Source organism: Pelmatolapia mariae, linkage group LG7 (genome assembly GCF_036321145.2).
Source record: "Pelmatolapia mariae isolate MD_Pm_ZW linkage group LG7, Pm_UMD_F_2, whole genome shotgun sequence".
In the NCBI taxonomy this organism is placed as follows: Eukaryota; Metazoa; Chordata; class Actinopteri; order Cichliformes; family Cichlidae; genus Pelmatolapia; species Pelmatolapia mariae.
The window spans coordinates 2,036,089-2,064,071 of NC_086233.1; the positions used below are offsets into that span (position 1 = coordinate 2,036,089).

General features: G+C 43.7%; 1 protein-coding gene across 1 annotated transcript; it reads right to left on the reverse strand.

The window, feature by feature from the left end:
- Positions 1–102: 102 nt before the first annotated feature.
- On the reverse strand, positions 103–27,893 carry LOC134630341 (nuclear factor of activated T-cells, cytoplasmic 3-like). Its single transcript, XM_063477541.1, has 10 exons — positions 27,388–27,893; positions 19,147–19,825; positions 16,898–17,296; positions 16,655–16,814; positions 11,135–11,334; positions 9,659–9,831; positions 9,337–9,477; positions 9,176–9,231; positions 6,232–6,925; positions 103–762 (listed from the first exon to the last, which is right to left on the reverse strand). The coding sequence occupies exons 1-10, from the start codon at positions 27,458–27,460 to the stop codon at positions 650–652; spliced, it is 2,688 nt and encodes an 895-aa protein (XP_063333611.1). The 5' UTR covers positions 27,461–27,893; the 3' UTR covers positions 103–649.
- Positions 27,894–27,983: the final 90 nt, after the last annotated feature.

Sequence of the window (27,983 nt, forward strand, 5' to 3'; positions counted from 1 at the left end):
CGAGTCATTCTTTAACTCTAAGCAGCTTCTGGTTGTTCCTGTAGAGAGGAATATTACCAACCGTGACCTCTGACCTCCCTGTAATGAAACGTTGCTGTTTCAGCGCACGTGTTGGTCGTCGGGCTCTGAAATCCTCTGAAAGAAAAGACTCGGACACACAACAAGTTTGTTTTTCTTTTTACTTCAACCTTAAACATGTTTCTAAAACGCCGTGTCACACCACAACAGTTCGGTGGAGAAGCGTCAACGTTAAACCGGGCGAAGGAAATGTAAACAAGTGTAAAACAAAGCTATAAAAATGTAAATCAGCTGAAGGATTTCAGGTTTGAGGATCAGATCCAGAGTATCAAAAATAGATTATTTGTAATTTACTGGCCAATAAATAACAGAATTTTCTTATTTTACGTCTGACGTTACCGATTGTTAGAATTATTATAACAAAGTTAAATTTCAGCCCTTTAATCTTCCTCCGATTCGCTCATGAAAAGTTAAATCTTTGGTTTGTCTGTGAGGTACGAGTCGGTTTCTCTCTAAAATTCCTGAGACAGACGAGGAAACGGTCATCTGACGTTTTCAGGCACTTGAAGATCAGTTTGGAGCACTTTGTGCAAACAGCAGAAGAAAAACGACGTTCCTGAGAGCGGTGGTGCTACTGAGGGCCTCCGCAGAACGGTAAGGTGCCGGCGCCGGACTCCCAGTCGTACTGGTTGGGTTGGTCGCCGCCGCCCAGGCCACAGATGTCCCTGTCGATGATCTCGTTCACTGCAAACAAAACAGAAACGTTGTGGTCTGTTTATTCCAATAAAACAAACGTTGCTGAGCACCTGTGTCGGTTTGTTGGTCTCATGCAGCAACTACGTCACCATTTGCGGAGGAGTTGGATGCAGACCTTTTGCAGATTAAGCAGTTAAACTGCTTTGTTATCAGACTGCATGTAATCGCCAACTCGATCCCATTCAACTGCAAACTGAACCTGATCCCTGTCTTTGAAGCAGTGAGACTGCAGCGTGGTCGTGCTGCTGTAGCATTCAATGTTTGGGAGGGGCAGCCAATCAGAGGGAAACTTTCTTGGAAGGGGGAGGAGCTAGGATGGCTAGTTTTGAACGATGCTTAACCTCAGGGGTTGCAGCGGGGCTCAGCATAAGAAGGAGGGATTACTCTGAGGTGTGACTCATGCAAAGCTACCCTCAAAGAGCCCAAAAATCAAAATATGGCTGGTGAATTTCAGCTCAGTTTGTGGGGATAGGTTAATTGATTAATCCAAATTGCCCATAAGTGTGAATGTGAACACGAATGGTTGTCTGTCTCTGTGTGTTAGCCCTGCGACAGACTGGCGACCTGTCCAGGATGTACCCCGCCTCTCGCCCTATGACAGCTGGGATAGGCTCCAGTGCCCCCGCGACCCTGAAAAGGATAAGTGGAAGCGAATGGATGGATAACAATTATCTTGTTAATAATTTTACCTCCTCACTACGTACGACTCTGGATACTGTAGCTCCAGTGAAAACTAAAGTCTCAAATCAGAAGTACCTGACTCCGTGGTATAATTCTCAAACACGTAGCCTAAAGCAGATAACTCGTAAGCTGGAGAGGAAATGGCGTGTCACAAATTTAGAGGATCATCATTTAGCCTGGAGAAATAGTTTGTTGCTTTATAAGAAAGCCCTCCGCAAAGCCAGAACATCTTACTATTCGTCACTGATTGAAGAAAATAAGAACAACCCCAGGTTTCTCTTCAGCACTGTAGCCAGGCTGACAAAAAGTCAGAGCTCTACTGAGCCAACAATCCCTTTAACGTTAACTAGTAATGACTTCATGAACTTCTTCAGAAATAAAATTTTTATCATTAGAGAAAAAATTACCAATAATCATCCCACAGATGTAATATTATCTACAGCTACTTTTAGTACCATTGATGTTAAGTTAGACTCTTTTTCTCCAATTGATCTTTCTGAGTTAACTTCAATAATTACTTCCTCTAAACCATCAACGTGTCTTTTAGACCCCATTCCTACAAAACTGCTCAAAGAAGTCCTGCCATTAATTAATTCTTCAATCTTAAATATGATCAATCTATCTCTAATAATCGGCTATGTACCACAGGCCTTCAAGGTGGCTGTAGTTAAACCTTTACTCAAAAAGCCATCTCTAGACCCAGCTGTCTTAGCTAATTATAGGCCAATATCCAACCTTCCTTTCATATCAAAAATCCTTGAAAGAGTAGTTGTCAAACAGCTAACAGATCATCTGCAGAGGAATGGCTTATTTGAAGAGTTTCAGTCAGGTTTCAGAGCTCATCACAGCACAGAAACAGCTTTAGTGAAGGTTACAAATGATCTTCTTATGGCCTCTGACAGTGGACTCATCTCTGTGCTTGTCCTGCTAGACCTTAGTGCTGCGTTCGATACTGTTGACCATAATATCTTATTAGAGCGATTAGAACATGCTGTAGGTATTACAGGTACTGCACTGCAGTGGTTTGTATCATATCTATCTAATAGACTCCAATTTGTTCAAGTAAATGGAGAGTCCTCTTCACCCACTAAGGTCAATTATGGTGTTCCACAGGGTTCAGTGCTAGGACCAATTCTATTTACATTATACATGCTTCCCCTAGGCAGCATCATTAGAAGACATAGCATAAATTTTCACTGCTATGCAGATGATACGCAGCTCTATCTATCCATGAAGCCAGGTAACACACACCAATTAGTTAAACTGCAGGAATGTCTTAAAGACATAAAGACCTGGATGGCCGCTAACTTCCTGCTTCTTAATTCAGATAAAACTGAGGTTATTGTACTTGGTCCTGAAAATCTTAGAAATATGGCATCTAAGCAGATCCTTACTATGGATGGCATTACCTTGGCCTCCAGTAATGCTGTGAGGAACCTTGGAGTCATTTTTGACCAGGACATGTCCTTCAAGGCACATATTAAACAAATATGTAAGACCGCTTTCTTCCATTTGCGCAACATCTCTAAAATTAGAAATATCCTGTCTCAGAGTGATGCTGAAAAACTAGTTCATGCCTTCATTACTTCCAGGCTGGACTACTGTAATTCGTTATTATCAGGATGTCCTAAAAACTCGCTGAAAAGTCTTCAGTTAATCCAAAATGCTGCAGCAAGAGTACTGACAGGGACTAGAAAGAGAGAGCATATTTCTACTGTTTTGGCTTCCCTTCATTGGCTTCCTGTTAAATCCAGAATTGAATTCAAAATCCTGCTCCTCACTTACAAGGTCTTAAATAATCAGGCCCCATCTTATCTTAATGACCTTGTAGTACCATATCACCCTATTAGAGCACTTCGCTCTCGCTCTGCAGGCTTACTTGCTGTTCCTAGAGTATTTAAAAGTAGAATGGGAGGGAGAGCCTTCAGTTTTCAGGCCCCTCTTCTGTGGAACCAGCTTCCAGTTTGGATTCGGGAGACAGACACTATCTCTACTTTTAAGATTAGGCTTAAAACTTTCCTTTTTGCTAAAGCATATAGTTAGGGCTGGACCAGGTGACCCTGAATCCTCCCTTAGTTATGCTGCAATAGACGTAGGCTGCCGGGGATTCCCATGATGCATTGAGTTTTTCCTTTCCAGTCACCTTCTCACTCACTATGTGTTAATAGACCTCTCTGCATCGAATCATATCTGTTATTAATCTCTGTCTCTCGTCCACAGCATGTCTTTCATCCTGTTTTCCTTCTTTCACCCCAACCGGTCGCAGCAGATGGCCGCCCCTCCCTGAGCCTGGTTCTGCCGGAGGTTTCTTCCTGTTAAAAGGGAGTTTTTCCTTCCCACTGTCGCCAAAGTGCTTGCTCATAGGGGGTCATATGATATGATTGTTGGGTTTTTCTCTGTATTTATTATTGTGCGATCTACTGTACAATATAAAGCGCCTTGAGGCGACTTTTGTTGTGATTTGGCGCTGTATAAATAAAATTGAATTGAATTGAATGGATGGAATTTCAGCTTCTCTGCTGCTGTGTTGGCAGAGAAGCTGAAATTCACCAGCCATATTTTGATTTTTGGGCTCTTTGAGGGTAAAATTAAAATAACATGACACAGTTTACTGGACAGAGGTCAGTTTGATTTGAAGGCTCTGCAGTCACAATCAGTGCTTCAAGCATGATCTGCCCCGATGGTGCTTTCCTTTCATGAAGGACGCTCCAGTCTCCACGAGTGCTAAGAAGGAGTTAATAAAGGAAGCACTTAAGCACCTTTCCTTAGGTTTAGTTCTGATTGTGGCTGCAGACTCTTCTACTTCACCTTCCCAGTTAGGAACCTGCTTAAGGACTCTGTTACAGTACCGAGCACGGCCACACGGGGGCACAACAGGACAAAGTGCTTTAAACGAATTCTCCAAACGCTTTAATCCATCACATTCAGCTCCCTGATTCACTCCAACAGCAACAAATTAAACAAACTGGCTTTATTTAACTCTGCTCTGCTTTTCTAACCCGTCCATTAAATACTAAACACTGTTCACACATCATGAAGCAGCAGGACTGAAATGTGCTGAGCAGGTGTGGCGGTCACACACTGCAGTGCGCTCGTTATGAGCAGCAAAAGATAAAACTGAGTTCATCTGCAGAGCAGCAAACAGCTCGGTCTATTCATAGCTCTGCAGTGAAACCTGAGGCGCACGCACGCACACACATACACACACACTTTAGAGTCACCGATTAACCAAAACTGAGAGGAAGCCGATATAGCCACGGGGAAACGCTCGCTCCACACAGACGCAGGTTCTAACCCTTGAACCTCCTGCGATGGTGCTAACCACTGCACCATTGTGCCGCTCCTACTGCTATGACATCAAGGACAACAGAAACCTTAAGCTGGATTTCCAGCATGAATGCAGACAGTAAAAGCAGGGCCCCAGGCCGTGTCCATGGCAATATCACTTTATCAATCTTTTAATGAAAGGTCAGGTCAGGTGTTAAATTCTAATTTAGTATCAAAACGAACCAAAAGTGTCCATCATGCAGGCACGGAGACTATTCCTTATCCAGATTTTAGTTTTTAATGTGTTTCAGAATCGTGTAAATACATTTCTATCAGCCACCGCGCACACACACACGCGCACACACAAACACAGTGTACACACTGTGATATTGTATATCCAGTCATAGTTTTCTTACCGGTGCGCTGATGCGGTGAGCATAACAATGTTTTTGAACATCCTGAACATTAAACTTTATTATGTCGCACTTCTACTCTCTGCACTGACAGACTGATTTAAATATCTGAAATAATTCACATCTCCAAACCAGATCAATCTCTTAGGAGTCACATAACTCAAAAGCCACAAACTCCCTGTGGTACACTCCACAAAGAGAATGGGATGCCAGAGAAGCTCCTGTAGGTGCTTCAGTTTGTGAGCAGGCTGGCGTTCCTCCAGGGGGGACAAGTTCTGATTTTCGGGGTTTCAAATTCGAGCTGAAAGGCGACGGAGGAAGACAGCGTGAAGATCAGACGCCCCGAGGACAGCTGCTGCCTGTGCCAACAAATTTAACCTCCACCTGCACCATTCAGAGCAGCAAATACAGCTATTATTAACCCAGATCAAACGCATTACGCGCACACACACACACACACAGCCAACATCACAGAGCGGCAGAGTGCACTCATGGTGTCACTGACATGAGAAGAACAAACTGAAACAAGCAGGTTTACGAGGTAAATAGACGAACGCTGCTCATGCTTTGATACTTGGACTCCACCAGGGCAGCTTTGCATCATTCAGAGTTCACAATAATCCTTCTTTATCTCATAATGAGTCTTTGTGCAGCCCCTCAGTTCAATCAGAAACAAGCAGTTTTAGCTCTTCCTCCTTTAAGCAAAATGTCTTCTAATTGGCTGCCCCTTAAAAATAGCAAGTAGGTGGAGCTTCTGTGCCTGAGATGACCGTATCACGAATACACCCCCCCCCCCCCCCACAATATAGAACAAAGAGGGTGAGGAACTTCTATCCTCTTTATAACTTTACTGCTCTGAATACTCAGTTTATATTTGGAAATGACCAAAAAGAGATCTGTACTGCAGACTAATCTGTTCTCACATAAATGTACACACTTGCTGTCACTTCCATAATTTAAAATGATTAAAATTACTTTGACCTCACATCTGTATATTATGTTGATAAATATAAATGTATATTATTGTGAAAGAAACAGGAAGAAGCTTTTTTTGTTTTTATCAAGAGTAAATCTGGGTCAACATCCAGCTTCCTACCATCATCCAGCGTGATCTCCTGGAGGCCTAAAGATCCCAGAGGCGGCTGCTCCTCCGGCTCCTGCTTGATGATGAGCGCCTCCCCGGGCCCGGCCAGCACAGAGTCCTTCTGGGGGTCGGCGGGGGTCACAAAGGTACTCCTGGGACTCAGAGACAGTTCCCTCTGAGATCCACCAGGGGAGGAGTGTGGAGGGACTGAGAAGGTCTGAAGCGGGACAGAAGAGGCTGGAGGAGGAATCGTGGTGATCTGAGGAGCCATGACAGAGGTCTGAAGGGGAATCAAGGTGGTTTGCGAAGGCAAGGAGACTTGGAGCGGGACCGAGGACGTCTGAGGATACATTAAAGGGGTCTGAAGGGGAGCAGAGGAGTGAGGATGGTGGAGATGGGGGTTGCTTTGGGGACCACACTGCACCAGGAGGTCACAGGAACCGTAGTACGGCACGTCAGGACTGAGCGTGCCGTTGCGCGAGGCTGTCAAGCTGAAGCCAGGTGGATTCTGGGAGATGTGATCTGGCTCCCAGCGTTCCTGCTTGACTGTGGCGACAGCGGGAGGAAGGTGGTGTCTGACTCCAGGCAGGTAGGTGAAGCTCTGCGTCACACTTTTCCTTCTCTTCCCGTTAGTGACGTAGAACTGGACCTGGACCGGCGACGTCGCCTTCTTATTGTACACAGGAACCTCCACCACGATGCTGGACTGGAACACACACACACACACACACTTTTATAAAACATGAGCATTTGTTGCTTTTCTGCTTTACATACTAATGCATTTTGTATTTTGGGCGTTTGGACCTAAATGATGTGGTTTAACACATGCGCTGCACTCTGATCTGCAGCCACACGGAGGCTCTGAGCGCGTCAGCAAAACACACTTAAAAGGAAGGAAGAAGAGCTTCGGCAAGAAGGCTTCATTGCACTACGAAAAAGGGGAAACAGTATTTATATGAATGTCTGAAATTTATCGTGGTGACGCCGGAGGTTTCAGCAAGATCTTGTAACTTCCTCTTTCCACTTCCTATAAAGGGAATCTTCGTCGCCATCTTAAGAGACGTTCAAACGCTCAGAAAAAAAAACCTGAGCAAAATTCTGTGAGCTCGACACTTCAGGGCCCGAGGGGAGGCTACAAATATTAGACCCAAATATTTTCCCTCTGCTCACTGTGCAGCCGGACATCAGGAGGCAAACAGAGAAACATTACAGCTGAAATCACACTCGGACACCGGAGAGCAAAAAACTGCACAAGAAGCAACAAAAGCACATCGTTGCATGCACTGACGAAGATCAATGCACCAACACAACTGAGCAGGATCCTGCAATAAAACTAAGATCGAGGTACGGGTGCTGCTATCAAGCAAAAGTACTCCAGGCAAAAGTTTCTTCATCCTGAGGTCGAGGTGTTTTCAGTAAGCATCAGTCTGAGTGTAGAAGAAAGACGGCATCTCCACAGTGACACAGCTCGCTGTAAAACCTCAGGAGGCCCTGCTGCAGACGCCTGACTGCTTTCACTGATTTTAATTATGCTTACAACACCATTTATCACATATGTAACTTAGAAAGACTTTTCTCCTTATTAAACAGCAGAGGTCAAATCTAATTCAGTCATGAGTGGCACAAAGCAGACGTTTCTTGAAGTTGGTCACCAGGTTTGTACACGTCTCAGATTTTGGTCTGCTGCTCTTTACAGAAACTCTGAAGCTCTCTTGGCTGCCACTTCAGCTCCCTCCACAGATCTTCTATCAGACTGAGGTCTGGAGGCTGGCCAGGCCACTCCATGACCCGTCTTAAGCCGCTCTCTGTTGCCTTAGTTTTGGGTCCCCGTCATGCTGGAAGACCCATCTTGATTGTTCTGGCTGAGGGCCGGAGGTTCTCGAGGTTCTCGTCATCGTTAATTAACGATGCGTGGCCTGTTCACACACGTCCGTCGAGTTGATGCCAAAGAGACGCCTCTGACTCATTCACATGTTCACTGGAAACTTGAGACGCGCCTGAACATGTGTTCTTGAAGATCTCGGTCCGTTGCAGCGTAGCGCGTTACAGTCGTGTTCTTGGTCACTGGATGTCTGTGGATGTAGGCGGGGCCAAAGAGAGTCGCTGGAAATGTAATAAAACTGCATTTCTTTATTTTATTTGTTTTATTAGGACTCGTCTGTGAATGTACATGGGCTGGTTCTCATACAGCACTTTCCTACTCTACCTGAGCACTCGGAGCGCTTTACACAACATGCCTCGTTCACTGATTCATACACTCACTTTCTTCTGTGCTTCTAACAGTCACACTCCAGTGGACGAATCGGAGAGCAACTTGGGGTTAGCATCTCACCGTGCAGACGGGATCAAACCACCAACTTTCCAATTAGTAAATACCTCCTGCTCTATGTCAAGGACTTTTGACAAATAAAATTGGACTGACTGATTGGAGCCAACAAACATTTCAGCTCTGCCTAAAGCTGACTGAGCAAGAGACGCTCAGACATCTGCAAACATTACTGATCCTTCCTGTGGAAACGTTGCTCATCCGTCCCCGATCTCAGATCCAGCTGAACAAACTTAGAGTGAACTTGAGCCTTCAGAGCGGGGTCAAAGCGTACAGCTGTATATGGGAGGGTGCGCTTGATTTACAGCACAAGTCAGAACAAGAAGTTTGTTGTGAGAACCCAGTCATTTTGTTTTTATCATTGCTGGAAGTCAGGATGGTAACTGAACTGAAACATGAAGAGTTCAGTTGTTGTTTGAGGAAAAAAAGAAATAAATGAAAACTTTTTGGTTTTTCCGCGTCTCAAAGATGCCGACGCTGCCTCGATGAGCGTTTGCAGTGATTTACTGCAACAGCTGCTCACGTTGGAGCTCATTTTGAAACTCGAGGCAGAACAAAAAGTTTTGGATTCTTAAATCGTTCACTCTTTCTCCGTCTGTGTGCTGCATCACCATCACTCCTCGTACTTACTCCGCTGCATTTTTCAGGCACGACTCTGGCATCGGTTTCCCACAGTGATCTTCCATCTGAGGCGACAAAACACACGAGTTAGATCCTCAGACAAATCATCAGGTTCACAGAAGTTTATGTAACCTTATTAAAGCTGCAGTAAATGAATAAAGCGATCTTACCGGGCCCTCTCTCCATGAAAACAACCCTGGACTGAGTGGAAATGTTGGGTCCGGTGATGAGCAGCTCCTCTCCTCCCTCCACGGAGCCGCTGGCTGGACTGAAGCTGTCCACCTGAGGGAGCTCCTGACCCGAGCGCTGGGCTGAAAAGCAACAGGTTTATTTTAGGACTTTATTACAGATCTCTGTGCTGCAGAGGAAACAGAATGGAGACGCTCCTGTAGGTGCTCGAGCATTAACAAACATGCAGTATATTTTTGCCTCTGCGTCATCTTCTACGATCGTGCTTTAAAGGAACACAAGCTTCCTGTTTGCGAGACTCACAGCACTCCACGGGAAACGACGCCGTCTGCAGCCACAGAATCTGGCCGTCCGGCTGAGGGATGGCGACCCTGAACACCACCCGCACCCTCGTGTTCTTCCGCCCGATGTCCGTCTCTCCTTTCTTCAGCTCGATGTCGGCGTTACGTAGCTTCAGGATGCCGGCGCAGTCGATGCTACGAGAAAAAAGGCACCGTTTATCAGAACGCATCGTCTCAACTGCTAACTACCTGTCCACACGTGGACCAGAGCTCGCACCGTGTGCACTGTGGTTCAGGTCCACATTCCTGCCAGCTGCAGAGAAGAATGTGCAAGGTATGAAGCTGAAGTGTGGAAGCGAGAAACCGGTGAAACAAGATCCACAGAGGAGCGACCCATCTGACTGCAAACACCTCGGCTTATTAGAGTTTTGTTAAATGAGCCTGACGTGCCTGAAAACCACAGCGTGGCTGAAAGTTGCTGACACGAGAACAAAAGGCCTCAAGGATCTGTACAAACCATTTTGTGAACACAAGGTCCTTATTTACAGCTCTGACCCAACACCACCATATATGGCTAATACTACTACTAGTTACTGAATAATTGAGCTCACAGCAAAGCCATCCTGTGGCCATGACCACTTAAAGCTCACTCACGCTGCCTGCAAACGAGCAGCAGACTAACGTTATCGCCTTATGTACATGCTTCCTTCTTTAAATGTTTGAGATTACGGTGACATTATTTACATGCTTCCTGCCTCCTCTACAGTGCGTCTAGACTCTGTACCGCAGCTCTTTATTTTTTTACTGCGCTTTCTAATCTGGCTTCCTGACCTTCGTTAAGCCTAAAGAGACAGCGGCCGTGTATTTGTATTTTTTTAAAACCATGCTGAGTTCTTATCGATGTTATTTCCTGTCACAAACAGCTGCTCTTTGTAATTTCCCCTCCTCTAAATGACTCCTCAGGATTTTATCAAACCACGTAGATGCCTCAGTCACGAAACACCTTCAGAACAAATGTCCTGAGTGTTTCCGTCTTTGTGTTCAAAGTAAAATTGCTCTCTCCAGTTTGGGATCATTTCGATCATTTTTGGGGAAATTGTTACCGTGTGTTTTGTTGCTCAGATGAAGAAAAAAAGTAACATGAAAGGTTTTCTGGCAGCGAGGCTGGTGTGAAGATCGATATCATTGGGAAGGTGATAAAGACTGAGCTGGAGCCAGGGTGTGGGTAGCTGAGCATTAAGTATAATTAGCAGCTGTATGTAAATGGTTTGATATGCTGTGCAAAAGTATCGAGACACCTGCCCGTTCTTTACACGTTGTTAGGAAAAATCAGAAAACAGAAATATACATGGAGAAGCAGCAAGTTTAAAAGTCAATATTTGATTTGATCGTCTTTCTTCAGGCTCCTTGAAGGACATTCAAAGCTCTTCTGTGTGCTGAAACAATATGAGGAGCACCTGAGTGACGGTGCATGGCTTATAGGGTTCATGATCGTTACCTGGCAGACATGTCGTTCTCTGGAAGCAGAGGGATCTCCAGCACTTTGGTGGAATCCATAATTTTCTCCTGGCACATGGTGGTGACCGTCTTCCCCGTCACTCGGTGGACCTGGTAGAAGGGGTGAGGACGAAGGTATCGGTCGTCCGCGGTGCCGATGAATAGCACCAGACCGACCCGCTGCTCGCTGCATCCGTGCAACTACAGGAAAGGAAGAAAGACGAGCTGATAAGCAGCTGCTCATCCTGACGAACACCTCGACACCACTGAAACCTGAAACGTCACGCTCTGGACTCCAAATTACTTTAAACTGTTGGATGTGAAGCTGACATGTGATATCTCACAGGAAATCAGTACAGTTTTACAGTGATTCATTTTGTCCTGGCTGGATCGGTACAGGGAATTTTTCCATGGGAAAAAAAAACCCAAAACAGATGTGTAGTTTAGCATGAAGGCCACCGGAGGGATAGACGCAAGTGGTCAGACCTTTATTTAAAGAAATGGTTTGATGGTTTTTGGACAATGATGCATTTTTACCACCAAACAAAAGTACCGCATCAGCTGTTTAGGAAGTACAGTCGCTTTTATACAGAGGCCCATTTTCAGAGGCTCAGAAGTAAGTTTCATGGTCTGGTGAAGCCTGCTTCCTAAATATTATCCAAATAATATCCAGGAGAACTTGAGCAGATAAAAGACTTGGAGGTGATTCCACGTGTTAGCCGTTCACTTTCAGCATGAGGTCCAAAGAGATGAAGTGAGGGAGGCCATCATTAGGCTGGTTAACTGGTTTCAAAGAGAGGAGCTAATCCCAGGACATTATTTGGAAATTTCCTGTGATGCGAGAAATGTTTTTTCTGGGGCCTGAGCGCCTTTAACATTTCTCGTCACTTCTATGGCGATGACATCCTGTTAAGCCCCAGGATATTACAGATCTTGCAGAGATGCTTAGACTCTATTAAAACTGCAAAGTGGGGTGTGCGTAATTATTCAGCCCCCTGAGTCAATACTTTGTAGAACCACCTTTTGCTGCAGTTACAGCTGCCAGTCTTTTAGGGTATGTCTCTACCAGCTTTGCACATCTACAGACTGAAATCCTTGCCCATTCTTCTTTGCAAAACAGCTCCAGCTCAGTCAGATTAGATGGACAGCGTTTGTGAACAGCAGTTTTCAGATCTTGCCACAGATTCTGGATTGGATTTAGATCTGGACTTTGACTGGGCCATTCTAACACATGGATATGTTTTGTTTTAAACCGTTCCATTGTTGCCCTGGCTTTATGTTTAGGGTCGTTGTCCTGCTGGAAGGTGAACCTCCGCCCCAGTCTCAAGTCTTTTGCAGACTCCAAGAGGTTTTCTTCCAAGATTGCCCTGTATTTGGCTCCATCCATCTTCCCATCAACTCTGACCAGCTTCCCTGTCCCTGCTGAAGAGAAGCCCCCCCAGAGCATGATGCTGCCACCACCATATTTGACAGTGGGGATGGTGTGTTCAGAGTGATGTGCAGTGTTAGTTTTCCGCCACACATAGCGTTTTGCATCATGTCTCATCTGACCAGAGCACCTTCTTCCACATGTTTGCTGTGTCCCCCACATGGCTTGTGGCAAACTGCAAACGGGACTTCTTATGGTTTTCTGTTAACAACGGCTTTCTTCTTGCCACTCTTCCATAAAGGCCAACTTTGTGCAGTGCACGACTAATAGTTGTCCTATGGACAGATTCCCCCACCTGAGCTGTAGATCTCTGCAGCTCGTCCAGAGTCACCATGGGCCTCTTGGCTGCATTTCTGATCAGCGCTCTCCTCGTTCGGCCTGTGAGTTTAGGTGGACGGCCTTGTCTTGGTAGGTTTACAGTAGTGCCATACTCCTTCCATTTCTGAATGATCGCTTGAACAGTGCTCCGTGGGATGTTCAAGGCTTGGGAAATCTTTTTGTAGCCTAAGACTGCTTTAAATTTCTCAATAACTTTATCCCTGACCTGTCTGGTGTGTTCTTTGGACTTCATGGTGTTGTTGCTCCCAATATTCTCTTAGACAACCTCTGAGGCCGTCACAGAGCAGCTGTATTTGTACTGACATTAGATTACACACAGGTACACTCTATTTAGTCATTAGCACTCAGCAGGCAATGTCTATGGGCAACTGACTGCACTCAGACCAAAGGGGCTGAATAATTACGCACACCCCACTTTGCAGTTATTTATTTGTAAAAAATGTTTGGAATCATGTCTGATTTTCGTTCCATTTCTCACGTGTACACCACTTTGTATTGGTCTTTCACGTGGAATTCCAATAACATTGATTCATGTTTGTGGCTGTAATGTGACAAAATGTGGGAAAGTTCAAGGGGGCCGAATACTTTCGCAAGCCACTGTAGATAGCTGAGACTTTTCTTGATTGAAAAAACAAAGAAGTCTGTTTGTGTCCGAGGGGAATGGAAACTCTTGGTCCTCTTGCCACATTTTCTGGAAGAATTGATTGATTTGTTCTACATCAGAGAGTTTAAGATTCTAGTTTTGACTTTCAGAGCTCTGCACAGACAACTACCAGCGTACATCGTGACCTGAGGTCATGTGATCAGGGCCTGTGCGTCAAGGCTGAGAGTTAAAGGAGACAAAGCATTTGTTTTTTTTAGCATTTTGTTGCAAAGCAATTTGTGATATTTGTCTTGAAAGGTAGAAAAACAACAACACAAAAACATCTGGACAGATGAAACCAGGAACGACGGGAAGAGAAACGTACAGAGGAGGACAGACCTGATGACAATATCCTCCGAACACGGAGGAGGCAGCATTATGTGCATGTTCAGCTGATCATTGGTGTTTATTGGTGTCACACGTCCTCAGGAAGGGTGTTGATATTAAAAAGCTTATCGCAAAGCAAAAGTGTGATATCTGAACTGAAAAGCTCCCGGCCATAAATAAAGCTGGAGTGAACACACGAAGCATGTTTGAGACGAGAGAAAACGACTGTGGCCAGATTAGCAGAAGGAAAAGAAGGAGAACTGAAAGAGAAATCTAACAGTTACTATTTTAATCTCTTGCAAATTTCCTTCTTAGCGAGTATTAGAGGTGTTATGTGTATTTTTGACCTTTGGACGGGTGAGCCTGGCTTACATTTATACCTCCAATTGTTATATAAAAAGTTCAGAGTCCAAACAAAAAGCCTGTGTCATAACCATAAATGAAAGCAAACACTAGAAACTGTTTTAACAGGACGAGCGCTACAGACTTATAACAAAAGTCACTAAATTAGCGACTGCTTTAAATAAACTTGTAAATAAAAACAACTGTCTTCACAGTTAAACATATAAATAAATGAAACAAAAACAGGTGGATGTGGTGGGGCACCTGGGTGTAGCCCACAGCAGTGTGGTCCTTTTTCTTGTTTTGACTCTGACATGTAACTGAGAATACAACTCGTTTATTAGACCTACTGTAATTACACAGCCCGACCGATTGTGACATTTACAGACTTCACCTGCAGTTAAGACATCATCTAAATCATCTGCACAGTGAGCTGCCTTATCCTTTTATAAAGACTCATATTTTTAATATTTTCTTGTTAAGTATTTGCTTTATCATAAAGATAGGGGTCACTGTACCATTTAGTTTCTACCCTTACTCATCTTAAGAAAGATGAAAGAGGAAATATAGACATGTATATGAGCTATGAGCGGATGTATATACTAACGTTAAACATTGCTCTTCCAGAGAACGAGCTTTAGTTTGGTATAAAGAGAATTTGAAGAACAGCCCTAGCTCTGTCATCCTTTGTAGATTTCACAAATTAAACAGCAGCCCTGAGGGTGATTATCTGCTTCCTGTGTGACCTGCTGTCCTTTTTCTCGACAGTAAACGCTGCGAGTTTTAGCACGTCTTGCAGCAGGAAGCTTTTCTAGCCTTGGCGGCGGCCTGAGAATGTGACACCCAGAATAGCCCTGCTGGTGTCCGTTACATGCGAGGCCTTGATGGAGGCTTTACTTGTCTCAGCCCGCCTCTGTTGTCTGATCCACAGGCTCTGCGGGGCCGTTCACTCGACACATCAGCAAAGCACGCGACCTCAGTCGACCTGTGATTTCATCTCCCGTGGATCACCACAGGCTCGATGCTTTCAGCTTTTTATTAAGTCATTGTTTATGCCACAGACTTAAACTTAACTTTTTAAAGAGTACCAAAAACTGAACGAGTAGGTACAGAAGCATGTTTTCATCTACCTGAACTGTTTTTATTTTCAGAAACCTAAACTTACCACAGCCTAAACAAAAAAACGAAGTCAAAGTTGCAGTTCCTCTAATGTCCACTAGAGGCCTCAGCAGTCCCAATAGACTCCCATGTTAAATCGTTACAGCAGTAATAAACACGTTTACAGCATGAGACAGGAAAAAAAAGGTGTTTTGGTCTATAAAGATAATTTCAGCCTTCATAACGACTCACCTGTTTAAACTGTATGAAGCCTTAAAATTTGCATTATTAGGGGCGTGGACTCTGACAGGTGGATGGTGACACAGGCTACATCCACACTGGCCCGGATAGATTTGAAAACGGCGTTTTCGTCTGAAAACGCTCCGCGTCTACACTAGCGTTTTCAGTCGTTTCCACACAGTTGTGCGTCCACATTGAAACGGCCGAAAACGCTTACATTCCAGTCCTGCGCATGCGTGAAACGCAAGAAGATTCGACCTGCCTCATTTCTGTCTGCTCCTTATTTAATTTCCGGCTCTTTGAAAACGTCGCTGCAAAATGTCGAGGAAAAGCACCGAGTTTTTTTAAATGGACTCACAATGAGGTGGAGTTGTTGCTGCGAGTAACACAAAAGTACAAAGTTGCAAAAACGAGTGAGAATTAAAGAATTTGAAGAAAAGCTCTCTGGAGCATGTACAGACTGATATTAATCTTTAATAGGGCTGTCAAACAAAACAACTGCTGTATAATGCCCTCCACTATCTTAGTTTAATTGGTCACATGACTGCATCACATGACTACAATGTGTCATCGTTTTCAAAAAGGCTCTGGGTTCGCTGTCCGCACTGCGACGCGAAAACTGCGTTTTCAAATGTATCTGCTTTGGAGAGAATTTTCAAAACACTGTTTTCCTTGACTGAAAATGGCGTCTCAGTGTGGACGGGAGGCCAAAACGGAGAGAAAACGGATTAGTGTGGACATGACCCCAGACCGCTGTGGCTGCTAGCTGTCTGTTAGGCAGGATATGTTTGTGCTGTTGAAGCCTTTTGGAGGATTTTAATAGCATTATCTGACTAACAACATGGCTGTGGTGAGAACAGTCTTTTCTTTCGTAGGCGAGTGAAAATGCATCCAATTTTTATTTTAATGTTGACCCATCACATGCACCCTCTTCTATCACACCAACACTGAAAGCTCTTACTTTCATTTCAGCTGATAATAGCCTTAGTAAGTCAGTGCCAAGGTAACTCACCTTAAAGTAAACCGAGCTCGAGAACAAGCTTAGATTAAACATAAACTCAGTGAGAAAACAGGTTAATATCAAACTGATAGTGAGGACGCACCTTCACTATAGGATGTCCAGCAGCTGCCTTGATGGATCCGCGGCTGCCCTCCGTCTCGTAATGCGCCCTGTGGTAGGACTTGGGCTGGACCTCCACCTTCAGCTCGCACTGGTCATACTGGCTAGGCAGAGGCCAGTCCAGAGGAGGGGGCGATGAGGTCCTGAAGGCAGAGAAAACAGATGTGATCATCAGATAGTAACCAAACTACACCCAAATCTATTTGCTGAATGCTGTAATGCCCACCTGAACAGAGGGGGGTTTCCGGGTTTGGGTTTGTTCCAGGTAAAGTGGGAGGGCACCTGAAGGAAGAGCTCGGCCAGGCCCTCTTGTTCCCGCCCCTCTTCTGCAGGAGAATCCTGGAAGGACTCCAGACTGGCGTCCACTTGACCTGCCAGAAGGACCAACTGGCTCCCCGACGTCCTCCTAGTCTTGGTGGGAATGTCCAGCTCAGGAAATCCGCACATGAGGAGGGGTCCGAGGGCGCCGGCAGGGCTTCCCACCCAGGTTTCATCTGTCACGCTGCCCCGTGGGGAGGCACCTGGTGTGGGGCTGGGTGAGTGGTGAGGGGACGGAGAGCGGGCATGAGGGTCGGCGCTGGAGTGACGTCTCTTACCACAGGGGGAGGTTGGCCTGGATGACGGCCTGAGAAAGCAGAGCGGGGGATCAACGACTCAGACATGCACATCTGAATGTGTTTAGGCAGTGTTTCCTTCCATGTATTAAACACTTTTTATGTTTAATAAACCTAAACCCACCTGTAATGTAATGCAACGTCCCCTGACTCGCTAAACAAGCCCTTCCCAAACTTCACACCTTTAATCACAACTCTGACTATTCAGTTAATTATAAGGAGTTCAATATTTATTAATATATAATAATATATTTATTTTTACATTTTTTAAATCTTACAAAAAAAAAAAAAAGAGTATCGATTACTTAAGGGTACTGTTGTGATTTTATCTTGAAATGGTTGAAATGAACCAAATTAAGCCATCTGGTCTCCATGGTGATATCTAGAGCAGGGCGATATGGCCAAAAATATTTATCACGATATATATTTGAAAATTTGCGATAACGATATAACTGACGATATAATTGATGCGAGACAAAATACAACTCCACAACTTTACTAGCGCAAAAAACACCATCCATTTATTTTCACTTAAACAAGAAGCTGTTTTTTATGTGCATTAAAGCTATATAAAAATTTAACAGTGCAAATGCAAATTCCTTGCTGAAAGTTTAACCAAAAGGCATTTCCAGTAGAAATGGGCTGACATATCCTGAGCATAACCATGTATAATATCCACTGAAGTTAAAAAGAGTTGCTTTGCAACATTAAACTGCAGTGTGCCAAATAAAAAAGTCAAATACATATTTTTTGGACCATAAGGTGCACGGGATTATAAGGCACATTAAGCGAAACAAAGCAGTCAGATAAATCAAACTTTATTCAACTCATTCTTCTTGCTTCCTCCACTTCTGTACCATTGATTCATTAATGCTGTATTCTATCACAGCTGCTCTATTCCCATGTTGTTGCTGTATATTAATGACTAACCTTCTATTGTGGATGGATTATCTCAGTTGTTCTCCTGACTAAAGTTTGGTCCGTTTACAGCATCCTGCTATGCGATTGCATTTGTCTCTAACCATCAGGAAACTTCACGTTAACTTTTATTGAGTGGAAAAGTGTTAGCGTTCATCCTGCAGCTTCACTGTTTATGTTATGCTAACATAGCTGTGTCGCTAGCGATCACGTAGCACATCATTACATACCAGCTAGCCCAACTTCAGTAACCCTACAAACATCACTGCTGTTTAGTTTCCTGTCTTCATTTATGTTGGAAGTGATAGCAGAGCTGTACGTTTGAATTTTTTCAGAAATCTCTCAGTCAGAACATGCTATATCATGCTTAGGTAACTAGCGAAACTAGCGAGCTAACTTCCGCTAGCTTCCTGCTAACTTCTAACTCCGTTAAATGTAATAAATTCTGTTTTCATGTATGCCTGGATCTTAAACTTCATAGTTACACCTGGTAAAGCAGCAACGCTGATCATTTTATTAAAGATGAAAGAATTTAGACAGTTTTTAACTCTCAGTGATGCTGCAGTGTTTGTTTGACTTTGGGACCTGAAGCGGAGGGAGTTTAGGACCCAGATTACTCCCAGATTTACGAGCACCTTAGTCCGACAAATACGGCAATAACGACGGCCGCTTGCATGTTCTACAAAAAAAATGTGCTTTGTTGTGTATCTGACGGACAAACACCAAACCAGTTCCACATCACTGAAGTGGCACCATTTTTACAAACCAATTCTGGTTCATCCGTTTCACTCAACAATCGGCCATGTGCGTATGAAAACAAAGGCACTGCGCATGCGCGTTTGACCCATATTCTATCGCGATATTTCATTTTCCTATCGTTGCCTAACATTATACCGGTATTACCGTGAACGGTATAATATGGCCCAGCCCTAGTGATATCTACCTGGAAGTGGGCCGACGGTTGAGCCAACTCTCGTCTGTCACACTGGTGCGAGGAGAGTGGCACGGTGACTGGCGGGGCGACTGGCGAGGTGACTGATGGGGCGAGAGCACCGGGTTGAAGGCCAAAGGATGCTGGTACTTCTGCTGCCACAGCTCTACCCCAAAGGCTCCGCCCCCGCAGCCCGGAGAACCAAAAGGCGAGCCGAGGGGGGAACCCATAGCGAGGCGGGCGGCATCAGGCAGCTCCCCCTCCACATCATCGTAGGTATGCGAGAAAGACTCGCAGGAGGAGAGGTCGGAGATCCAGCTCCTAGAGGAGAGGCTGCTGCAGGGGCTCGGGCACAGAGCCGGATCCCGGTAGCGGGGCTCCAGAGAGAGGTACAGCTGGTCTCTGGACCAGGATGCATCGGTGTAACCCCCCTCTGCCCCGCCCACTGCCAAAACATCTTGGCTACTGTCGGGCTCCAAATGGTTGTTTGGAGCAATGGAGGTAATCTGAATGCTGGGGCAGTCAAAGGCTCTGGGGTTCACCTGGGCACCGTACTGGGGCCCCTGAAGTTGGTATCCAACATGTGGGTCTGAGGTGAAACATGAGGGGGAACTCTGCAGCTCCTGGATGAAGGGCTGCTCGACCAGAGCCTGCGCGGAGGAGGGAAACGTCCTCACATCGAGATCTGGACCTGCGAAGCGGAGGAAACAAAACAACATGTAAATCAGGAGAGAGATCATTTGCATTGCAAATGTGTGGTTTTTCTTATTATGGTGTAGCTGTCCTGCAGCAGACGACTGCACCTGACAGGTAATATTCATCAATCGCCAGGAGAGAACCTGCAGGAAGTCTCAAAGCGGTGAGGAAATAAAGTCCACAGGGTTTCCTGCAAAGTTTAACAGGATTTCAAAAACAAGACCATCCTCACATCCCAAGAATGTGACTGTCATAGAGCGAAGACTTAAAGATCTTCTCTGAGGGCCGTACTGGGAAATGAGTGTTTGGCACGTATAGATTACTCAGAGTTTTTCCTTTATATGTTCATTTGTTCCTCTGGTGGATGGTCAATAGTCGGTGGGGTTTAATTTACTCACATTTAAAAGGCATCAGACTCTTGACCTTTATTATATTCAGACCAATCACGCTTATGTGTGCAGTCACGTGGCCGAAGAGCTGCTTTGAGTCTGAAAAACACTCGTCGATATGTTTGCATTTAATGTAAAAATGACCGTCATTTCTTAGTTTATCAAACTAATGATTTCTCATCTGGCTACAGATGTAAAAGCAACATCATTAATCTTCAGTTTTGTTCTTGCACACATTTCCACAGAGTCAGTTTCACAATTTCAACATCTTTGATCAAGTATTTTACATGTTTGATGCAGGCTGACTTCCTGTCATTATATCATTCGACATAAAAACTTCAAAAAGAAACCAACGTGTGTAAAGATCACTACAACAAAACAGAATGTGATAAAACATTGTTTTATCCCAATTATCACAAGTGTGATCACCACATAAGCCCGCCGTGACGCATTTCCTCTTCCTCTGTCGATTCATTTTGATCTTCTGTTGATTTGCTTGATTGAAGCTTCGACTTCATTTCAGTTCTCTCACCAACGGTGAGATGTGTCATGATTTCAGGATCAAAAAAGGTCCAAAATGATGAATGATGTCATTTGTTTAAACTCTCATTGCTTTGTTTCATTGGTTCTGTTAATTGCATTTAAAAAAAGTATTTAACAGCAATTTTATATTTAATTCAAAGCAGAAATTTTCAAGTTTTTCTTTTTAATGTAGTACTTTTAGCCCCGCTGCAGTTCCCTGACAGTTTGGGAACCACTGTTCTTTGCAAATTTTCATAATTTAAGGTTCTTGATCAATTTTGGCCTCCAAGCTGTCAATAAACGAAACAAATGGGAACACTTTGAAGCTAACAATCTAGCCAACAGGGAACAAAGCAAAAAGCAAACTTGGTGCTTATTGGCTGAGCCACACCGGAGTAAAGATAGAAGAGCAACCTCCTTGCAGCTACGGAAAAATGTTGGTGGTTGACTGAAGGTCTTTGCTGGCGGTGGAAGGGATAAAAATCGATAAGGTTTTATTGATACTAATGCTAATAATGACATTAGTATCACAATGAATCTGCGAGGTGTATTATTTAGATATACCTCACAGACCTTCAGTGTCCATACAACTGCTTCAGCTTCAAATACACTCCTGGAAGTCGATCCTGTGTCGCATAGAAAAGCATTTCAGATGTGAAAAAACTGTGGAGGTATTTCTCAAGTGGAGACTGATTAGAAACAGCTGCAAGGACCAACCTTTCACTCAGAAGCTGAGCATGCAATACTCTCACCCTCTGCAGTGATCGCACAGATTGCCTGATGAGAGGCAACCTGTTTCTGGACATCTGTGGTTTAACTCAGATTGACTGCAATACATCTCAGACAGATTGGAAAAGGTCTGCAAATCATTTGGATCTTATTTATAAACGCCGGCAGATTGCCGACACATGGCAATAAATCTGAGTCAGTATGCACCAATAAGCACAACTCATCTACAACTTGTCTCTTTGCAACTAGGTCGTGGACTAATCTCGTTGCCAACTGGCCTCTTATATATAAAAGCAAGGTTGCCAGGGTCATTTTGCGGTTAAATCACGATCCTGCATCAACTACGTCACCATTTGTGGAGGAATGTCTGTTGCAGCTATGTGAGGTTCTGTCTGGACTTTGAATGTAAGAAGTTAAAGAGCATTTCTGTGTAAGCAGACGACAACAGCTTTGTGCAGATCACAGTGGATTATCACAAACAGATTGGGTGTAATTGCCAATTTGAGCCCATTCAGTAGCAAACTGACTCCATCTTACTGCCGTCTTGGCGCACCAAAGTTGCTTGCTGACTGCAGACTCGCTCCTCATCTTCAAACCAACCATTTCAAAGGTAAGAAAATCACAACTTTGGTCATTCAGTGTCATCAATGAGCGTCTAATCACCGTTTTTCCCGAAAATCGAGACAGGTGAAGGACTGAGAACAAGTTTTCCAAGTTTGAAGAGGTCAGAAGAGACAATAAACAAAGATGCTTCTTTGGGCCAAATCTCAAGGTGAGCTGTAGATGCAACCAGAGGAAATGGCTGAGTCAGGCAGGAACTTCAGAGGGGTGGTTGGGAAAAATAATCTGGAGGTTTCATGTTCCCTGATCAGGGTGGGAGGCCGGGCTGAACGGTAAGTGTAAAATACATTTCTTTAACAAAGCGCAAAGAATGCATTACTTGACTTGATAAAGTGCAATGTAAAATCAGCCTGGTGATGTTCTGTTGATTCTTTGAAGCTTGTTTTTGAGGGTTTTCACCATCTGGCTTATTTCATCTCATTTTTAATCAAATTTAAAAACAAAAACTTTACACCTGACCATCTCAGATTCCCCTGAAAATATTCTAGGGAAACAATAGACTTCTTAATCTGATTCTCTCAGTCAATCAAATATGCCAACTCAGACTCTGAGTCTTTACTGAACGTGGACCGAGGGTGCTCATGCAGTAGGAACCTGCAAAGGCAGGAGAACGCCTCATGTGAACCAAAGACACATGTAGCAGTATCATCCAGGATATTTTTAATTTTTTGATCAAATTAAAGTTGGCAATAAACCACAAAGGTCTGTGAGAGATGGAAATGAGCATCTTGTGTGACCACAGAGGTCCTGACACACTGACGCTCTGATTTGTGGTTATTTATACCTTTTTAGATGCCCAAAAATGAGATCTGATAAGGGAACTGATACTGAATGTGGTTTAAAAAAAGTTTCATGAAATCCCAAACCAACCAAACAACCTCCAGAGGAGAACCACTTCCTGTCTGCCTGCTGATTGTTTACTATTTGCTTTGTAGCGTCTGTGACGACGCGTATTCGTGATGCATTATTCAGCTATTTTCAGTAACGCCGTCTCGGTCCGACTCGACTTGCACCGAGGTAATTATGGTGACAGATGATCTCCAACAGTTGAGTAAATGCATTCACACAGCTGCACACACGCCCTACTACAACACTACTATTAATACCCCCCCTTCACCCACCCACCCACACACACACCTTGCAGTGTGTATGCAAAAAAGGCATGAAAGCTCCAACTGTGATCTGCTTCAGTAGCTCCACTCGCCAAGTAGAAATAAATGAGATCTGATGCAACAGTTACCCCGTTTGAGTGCAGACAGAGGGGGAGGAGGTGATACCTGCCAGCAGCTGGGTGTCACAGAGTGGTTAAAACAGAAAAAACAAGTAAACCAGGAAGTAAAACCTGCCAGCAGAGATGCACGGCAGCACGCTGCCTGAAGCGTATGCAGACAACGAACACATCTGCAGTAGCCATCTGCTGACCTGTCCGTAATCTATCTGCACATCTAATCACCTCACCCCTCCCCTCCCTCCGACCACCTCACAGTCTATGCATCCATTCATCCAGCAGAGCTGCTGAAGCTGCTTATCTGCCAGTCTTTGAAAGTCAGCCTGCAGGACATTCAGAACAGATTTGTTATTTAGATTTGCTGAAAGAAGCGTCAAAAATTAAAGAGAAACCAGTGAAAACTTTTCAGAGGTGCAGACGATTCCTTCAGTGTCTGTTTGACTAAAGAACCAAAGAAAGAGTATAAAAATAGCTGCTCGCTGTTTTTCTGTCCATCTACAAATAAGTGTCTCAACTTTAATTTCATGACCTATGAGCTGCCAACAACATCACATCTGCTCAAAATCACAACTGATTATTCCTCCAAGTCCAAGGATTTACTTTAGTTTACTGTGTCAGCTGTCTGATATAAAACTGTCAAAGTAAGAACCGACTGGTGGGAAATAATAAAGTGTTATTACATTTATAATAGTAGGACAAAATTTGTCAGGAGCAAACCACAGCTTTGTCTTCATTAGTCATTATTGGCTCAAAATACTCCTTCAAACAAACTCTGAGGAACCACAGAGTGAAAAACGGTCCAAATTCTTTCAGCTAAAAACGATCCCCGTGTTCTCCCAAAGTTCCTGCTGAGGGCCCACGGCAAACGCCATCAAACGGCAGGAAGAAGACGCCAAAAACAGACCAAACATCTGAGAACATCCGACCACAAGACGAGGTTAATCATTAATATGTTATTAATATATTATCATTAACCTCAGTTATGATACAGAAAAAACTCCGCCAACAGAAACGACACTACATTGAACGACAGACACACAACCAAAAACAGACGGCTGAAACAAAGAGCAAACGTCTGGCACAGCAGAAGGAAAACAGCTTGTTTCTAAAAGCAGAATCGGCCATTATGTGGAAATACTTTGGATTTAGCACAGGTGATGTCAACTAAGAACAAACCTAATATCCAAATGAGACGCAGATGTTACAGATGTTACTGTACAGTGGATCAAACCTGACTTTGCTGCATTCATAATTCATCAGTTTTAACAAAGATCTCCGACAGCACTGGCTGAAACCATGACCGAGCCTCCACCGTGTCTCACAGATGGCTGGAGCCTCACTGTTGGACCTCTCTCCTGACCTCCTCCATCTATACTGGATCTGGATCCATCGCTCCATCAGACCCATTTCAGTCCAATTCTTGTATACGTTTCATACCTCAGCCTTTCCTCCTGCTTCCCTTAATTAAGAATGGATTCTTCTTTTGACACTTTTCATAGATTTAACTAAAGAAACAGGTATTTTTGAAACAGGCTCCTAGTAAAGCGTCTGAAGAGCCAATTTAGACTTTCAGAAAGCTCGAACTATTGATAAAGAAAAACGAGAGGGTGGGACCTCCAGCAGGTTAAACATCAAACACAGAAAACACTCAGATCAGGAAACAGGGTCAGCGCATCAGCAAGCAGATAATCAAAGTTATAGCATGAAGGCAGAAGCTGAGCCAGCTGAAGAGCCAGCTCTCTGAAAACAAACATCACTCCTAAAAGAAACTTGACCTGCTGACAGTGTGAAACTGACAAGGAGACAAAGGCAGGTTTGGAGCTTGTTGTAATGCAAAAAATGCCAGCTAGGTGCTTTTAGCTGATGATAAAAATCAGAAGTACCGACAGCACGTCACGCAGGCTTTTCTGCACAGGTATGAGTATGAGGCGTTCCTGAAAATATCTCGTCTACGGTGCATCAAATGCAAACAAATGCAGAAATGTTTGAAAAATATGACAATTTAAAGTTGACCTCTTCTGCTCTGTTCCAGCTTCATGCTTTTATTCTTGGACTCTACTACAGTAGCTGTGCATCAGTAGAACTTCAATACAATCTTTTTATGTTATTCTATGAAAACTCTCACAGGAAGTCGGTTATAATTTGTTATTTTATATCAGGGCTGTCACAGGCAATGCGTTTGTGGAGCTATAGCTACAGACTCTTAATAAATGAAGTTGGAAAAAACCAAACAAAGCGTACTTTCTTTAAGTGTTAGACATATTAGACAGCTATAGTCTACGCTCCGTCTGTTGTATTCTTTCATTTTATCCAATTAAATTCAATTTTATTGATACAGCGCCAAATCACAACAGTCGCCTAAAGGCGCTGCAGTATCTGGCATCATCTATTTCTATGACAGATGCCATACAGAAGTAGAGTGTATTCCAGTCCCCTTTCTGATTGGTTGCCCCTCAGTAACCAAGCATTTAAACAGCATGCTGTTATGAGTATATCAGCCACGAGAAACTGAAAATACGACTAATTCTCAATTTCCGGAACGTTGCAAAAAGACTTCTTAGTCAGGGGTTTTTTCCATTTAAATCAGAGTTTTTGGGCGACGTCTTTGTTATCGTAGCGAAAAGCATCTTCCTGTTATTTCTGACCGTTTGATAAACAAATGTATTTTATGCATGAGTAAATTAAACCCTCCCTTTGTATTTTGTTTTTTAAAACGACGATCTGGTGATTTTCCTTCCAACATGATTGGTGGGGAGTAAATTTTTAACGAGCAGGAAACCACCCGATAGATTTCGGGTTACACACACAAGACTTAAAGCCACCAACACGCCACATACGTTGCTATTCGTGGACATTAATTCAAAACTGCAACTTCCTCTTACTTCGATGTGTTATAAATGTCCGTCCACTGGCTATTTGATGAATCAACTGATTACTTTTTTTTTTTTAAATCAAGTTTGAACAAAGTTAATATTTTTTACTTTTATGCTGAAGTCTGAAGTAAAGTGAGGTTTCTGTGATTTTTTCCCCTATTTTCTGAGTCTTATTTTCCATAAATTGATTTATTGAAAAATAAAATGAAGATGAGACGTTTAAAAAAAAAAAGCCAACATTAAGAGCTTTTGCAGTAAAGGTCAGATGACGTAAACGTTAAAATATCTGTTAATGGTTTTCAGTTCAGACATCATTAATGAATCTGCTGATTGATCGGTAAGTTTATCAATACGTCAGACAGGAAGTGAAGAAGAAGCTGGTTTGGCCCTCTATTCACCTCCTGATCCACATTTATCAGCAGACAGCTGATGTGTCACGTCGACCAAAACACAAAATCACAACATCCGGTCGGGACTTTCAAAGTAAAATCGCGCAAAGTATTAGAGTATAGTGACGTGTTTCTGTACTGTTTTGGGATTATAAACTGATTACTGACTAAAATAATCATTAATCACTGTCATAGCTGCTTGAAATACGGGAACTGTAATCCTTGTCATTAGACAAACAGCTACAGGTCATTAAACCTGTCATTTAGACAAACGGCTACAGTTTACACAGTAAATTTAGTAGATTATTACAAAGCTGTTTATTGTTACACCATAAAATGCAATGCATGAAGATAAAACTGTGCCAGTCATGCTCATATTTCTATATTAGCATTTTAACATTTTAAACAATGAATATGTTTTGAGGCGATTTCAAATGAGTAGAGTACTTTATAGGAAAAGGAATTGTACATTTTTAAGGAAATGTAAAAGAACATCTCAGATAGTCCAATGTCTACTTGCTACTGGTGGAACATTTATTAAATAATATAATGCAATGGTTTGATTATGCTGACTTAAACCTAGAGTATATGATGGGGAACCCAGCGGGTAAAATCTAGAAATAGTCACCACAAAATAAAAATGAACATGTGACACAAGTTTTGCGGCAGCTTCAAAAGTCTCAGTCCAGTTTCGTGCCGCGTTTTATTTTGAAGGCCAAAGCCGTTCACCTCCGGTGGCGCCCCCGTTAGCTCTAGCTTGACGCCGCCGACAAATTGCTAACTAACGTCGAGAAAATGACACGTACCTGTCGTTTGCCTGCCGTCTTCCTCGAAGATGAGTCTGAAGTCCAGCTCCTCCGCGCAGTTTACTGTGGACATTGAAGTGAACAGAGCCGAAAATGTCCCCCAGCGGAAGCCGTGCAGCCGACCTGTCTGCCTGCCTGTCTTTAAAAGTGACCTGTCTCACTCACTGACATCCGACTGAAAGCAGAACTCTGTTTTTAACTGACCCGCCGAACGAAACGACGACTGAATCCGAGCTAAAAGTTGGCCGGCGGCATGTGACGGCTCAGTAAACACGCCTGCGGTCTGCCTTGCTGGAGCACAATGGTCCCATTATCCGCGCTAACTTGTTGTCCTCGCGGCTCCTGCTCGCGTTCACTTTTTACGCTCCTCCAGCTTGATCCGTTTGCTGCCTTCACGGCCGCCTCGGAATACCCATTACATCGTGTTTACGCGTGACCGGGGCTTTTTGAAAACAGTCCCATTCAGCCAAAAGTGAAAATGGGCAGGGTTTATATACTGCCAAAAGTGGAAATAAAGAGTTTGAACTAAACTTTGTTTACTTTTTATGTTTTTTTTTTTTTTAAATAAACCTTAGCTGTGATATCTTGGTGTGGCA

Bases quoted from the DNA above. Each gene is read 5' to 3' on its own strand.
- LOC134630341 (XM_063477541.1), bottom strand. From the start codon at position 27,460: ATGTCCACAGTAAACTGCGCGGAGGAGCTGGACTTCAGACTCATCTTC. The intron at 17,297-19,146 runs GTAGATATCACT...CTGCTTTCTCAG, and splicing joins AACCGTCGGCCCACTTCCAG to GCCGTCATCCAGGCCAACCT. The intron at 6,926-9,175 runs GTAAGTACGAGG...TGTGTGTTCCAG, and splicing joins TGCCTGAAAAATGCAGCGGA to TCCAGCATCGTGGTGGAGGT.